Source organism: Capsicum annuum, chromosome 4 (assembly GCF_002878395.1).
Source record: "Capsicum annuum cultivar UCD-10X-F1 chromosome 4, UCD10Xv1.1, whole genome shotgun sequence".
Classification (NCBI taxonomy): domain Eukaryota; kingdom Viridiplantae; phylum Streptophyta; class Magnoliopsida; order Solanales; family Solanaceae; genus Capsicum; species Capsicum annuum.
This window is the reverse complement of record NC_061114.1, coordinates 202,047,570-202,050,918: the sequence shown is the minus strand read 5'-3', so window position 1 is coordinate 202,050,918 and position 3,349 is coordinate 202,047,570. Positions and strand designations below refer to the sequence as shown.

The 3,349-nt window shown below is 29.3% G+C and overlaps 1 protein-coding gene across 1 annotated transcript; it reads left to right on the top strand.

The window, feature by feature from the left end:
* The first annotated feature begins 248 nt into the window (after window positions 1-248).
* On the top strand, window positions 249-1,569 carry LOC107869557 (methylmalonate-semialdehyde dehydrogenase [acylating], mitochondrial-like). Its single transcript, XM_016716076.2, has 4 exons — window positions 249-881; window positions 992-1,137; window positions 1,236-1,326; window positions 1,445-1,569. Exons 1-4 carry the CDS (start codon window positions 783-785, stop codon window positions 1,463-1,465), a joined length of 357 nt encoding a protein of 118 aa, XP_016571562.2. The 5' UTR covers window positions 249-782; the 3' UTR covers window positions 1,466-1,569.
* Window positions 1,570-3,349: the final 1,780 nt, after the last annotated feature.

Below are 3,349 nucleotides of genomic sequence, written 5' to 3'. Positions count from 1 at the left end.
TACAAGTTTATAACTACATAGATACATAGATGTTGTGTTAACTTGTATCTGTGAGTTACTGTTAATGCTTTGACATGTATCTAGTGTTGTTTATATTTTATTGAAAGTCGTATTATAAAAATACATATTTTTTCTTCTAAGATACATGTTTTTAAGCTTAAACATACATTTTGTATTATTTTGTATCTAAATTATGATGTTCTTAGGGTTTTTGTATATATTATATTGTCTTACCGTAGATTTGTTTCATCTCAATCTATTTTATTTTTTTTGTTCTTTACAGTTACATACTTTATGTGTATTTATAGATATAGGACCTTAGGTAGTACAATGTTCTCAAAACCAAAAATATACATAATTTGCTAGTTTTTATCTTTCGACTTCTGTAACTTGGGTTGGTTATGGTGGCTAATGTCGAGTGATGGATCAATAACTGGTTTGATATAATTCTTGGTCGGTCTTTCCTTTTCTTCTTTTTGTTTTTCTGTTTTACTCTTTTTTTGGATTGAACATAACTTGTCCTTGCCATACCTTTTCCTAGTAATGTTCTGCAGCTACTTATGTTATCTGGTTTTGGAGATTTTAGTTAAGTCTCTACCGAGAAAGGTGTTGTTATTGTCGTGAATGTTGTTGGACCTCACAAGTGAATTTGTTAGCAATTTAGAGTTTTAATTGCAGAACCATCTTGGCATTTTAAGATAGTCTAGTCTGACGTGATTTTTTTTTCAAGTAAAATCGATTGTCAATTAATTTATACTCTATTTTGAATCATTTTGTTCTCCATGGGTTCATTGATCATTCATTTCTTTATTATTACCCCTCAGGCTGGCATGCATATATATATATATTCTAGAGCATCAACTAAAAGAAAATGGGTTCAGGTTAGTGTAATTTACCAACTCTCCTCTCACCTGTATTAGCCAATATGGAAACATGTTTAATGTTGGTATTATGATTAGAACAATGACTAACCACCTAAAAATGCCTTCAGTCCAATATGGGAGCCAAAAATTATGGCATCGTCATTCCTGATGCAAACATAGATTTCATGATAAATGCTTTAGTAGCGGCTGATTTTGGTGCAACAGGACAAAGATGCTTGAGCACAGTTGTCTTTGTTAGGAACTCAAAACCTTGGTAACGTATTTTAAATTTCACATTATTACGCCACTTTATTCAAATCGTTTAGTTTACTATTAACATCTTTGATGGATGACAGTAAATTAATCTTGCAGGGAAGAAAAACTGTTGGAACGTGCAAAAGTCCTGAAGGCCAGCGCTGGAACTGAACCTGATGCCGATCTTGGTCCAGTAATTAGCGAGCAGGTACATGGATCAACATTTCACAAACAAGCTACTCAATGACTCCTGCTCCTTTCAATTTTTCATGTATAAGATTCTAGACCGACGTTTTTTTGCTTTTATTACTTTTTTGAGACCACAGGCTAAAAAACGAGTATGTTGATTGGTTCAAAGCGGCGTTGATAGTGGAGTCAAATTATTGCTTAGCAGAAGAGCATAACATTGATATGTATCTAGTGTTGTTTTAGTTTTATTGAAAGACGTATTACAAAAGATACTTGTTATATCTTCTAAATACTTATTTTACTATCTTGTATCTATGGTCAGATGAATATGCATTTTAATATATCTAATGTTTTATTAGTTTTATTGAACTAAGTAAATAAAAGATACATGTTTTTAAGCTTGAAGATACATTTTGTATTATCTTGTATCTATTGTATGATGTAAATACCACTAAAACTAAGCATTTTATATGTATCTCTTGTATTTTTAAGTTATATTAAAATAAGTATTCCGAAGATACATGTTAGTAAGCATTGAGATACATATTATGGAGAAGGTTATATTATATGTATCTGTTATAATTTTTTTTTATGGAGTAGGGAATGCAACAACAAGGAAAGTGCACTTGATTAAAGTGGACTTAGATTTTCGTATTCGTTTGAGATACACATCACTTTTTTTCAAGTATGGGTCTCAAAAGGCAGAGAATAAAAACTTTAGTGAGAATGTCGACCCACCGAGGTCAAGGAGTAGCTTCATACCAACGAAAAAATATTGTGTTCTGAATATTGAATAGCTGTGTATTAGTTGAATATTTAAAACTTTTCATGAAGTTAGTTGCTGTTTTTTACTGTTATATACACTTTAAGTATTGTTTTTGAAATTTTACAAAATATTTGATGAAAAAGTAGTTCAATCATATCTGTGTACCTTTTATAAATTTTTCTTGATGGTTCTTCAAGTTTCTTATGTATTATTGTTTCGCCACAGTTTTAGTAACATCTATATTGATTGCATTTTATATATTTATGTTATGTTGTACGAGATACATGTTATTTTTTTTATATTTCATATGTTTTTAATGTATCTTGTTTAAAAACTATGGTTGCATAAATGTTAACTAGTTTTTATCTCGTTTAAAAACTATGATTGCATAAATGTTTACTAGTTTGTATCTTGTTTAAAAACTATGGTTTACTTGTTTGATAGTGAAGATGTTCTGCTTTATCTGTGAATTTTTTATATATTTTTCTTGATGGCTATGCAAATTTTGTAAAAAGTAGAAATTTTATGTAAATATTAGTAAACATACCGTTATATAGGTAATTTTTACTTTATTAATATTAACAATGCCTAAAATATTCATAGCTGTTGGCAGCTCTCCAAATCTATATATACATGATTAACATTTATTCATTTGGTTGCACTTTTGAGAATTGCAGAAACTTTGGTGAAAGGACGTATAGTCAAATTATCTAGCACTAGCATTTGATTGTAAAATACCTTTCGGGCGCAATCAATTCAATGTAAACTAAAAAAGACTCACTTTAAGATTTTCTACACTTAAAATTTGTTAAATCTTGTGATTTTCATTATTAAGATGCCACGACACCAATAAATTGCAATTGCATCAACAAAGAAAAGATTGAATAAACAACATATAAACCTAATAATTATTGTGACATTTCTATGAATACAAAACAAATATACACTTGGAGAATCAATATAATTTCTTAGTTTAAATTTTTTTTTTTTTTAAGTATTACTGCTATTATGTTGCAAGTATGTCCAACAACGTATTGAGACTCAATTTTTTCGCTACCGCCGATAAGATGCTTTATTCTCAAACACAATTCTCCGAACGACATCTTAGGACGTAGTTGCACTCATGCAAACTAAAAGGTCAGAATATTATACTAATATAAGATGATTCTTACGTACTAGAATAAAAATATGAGAGATACATTCACATCATAATTGATTACAATTTGTATCTATAACAATACTTATATGTATCTTGAGTACGTATATTTAGCTAAAA

Excerpts from the sequence above, each read along its gene's own strand:
- LOC107869557 (XM_016716076.2), top strand. The coding sequence starts at position 783 with ATGGGTTCATTGATCATTCATTTCTTTATTATTACCCCTCAGGCTGGC. Across the intron at positions 1,138-1,235 it reads GTTAGGAACTCAAAACCTTG|GGAAGAAAAACTGTTGGAAC; the intron begins GTAACGTATTTT and ends TTAATCTTGCAG. Across the intron at positions 1,327-1,444 it reads GTCCAGTAATTAGCGAGCAG|GCTAAAAAACGAGTATGTTG; the intron begins GTACATGGATCA and ends TTGAGACCACAG.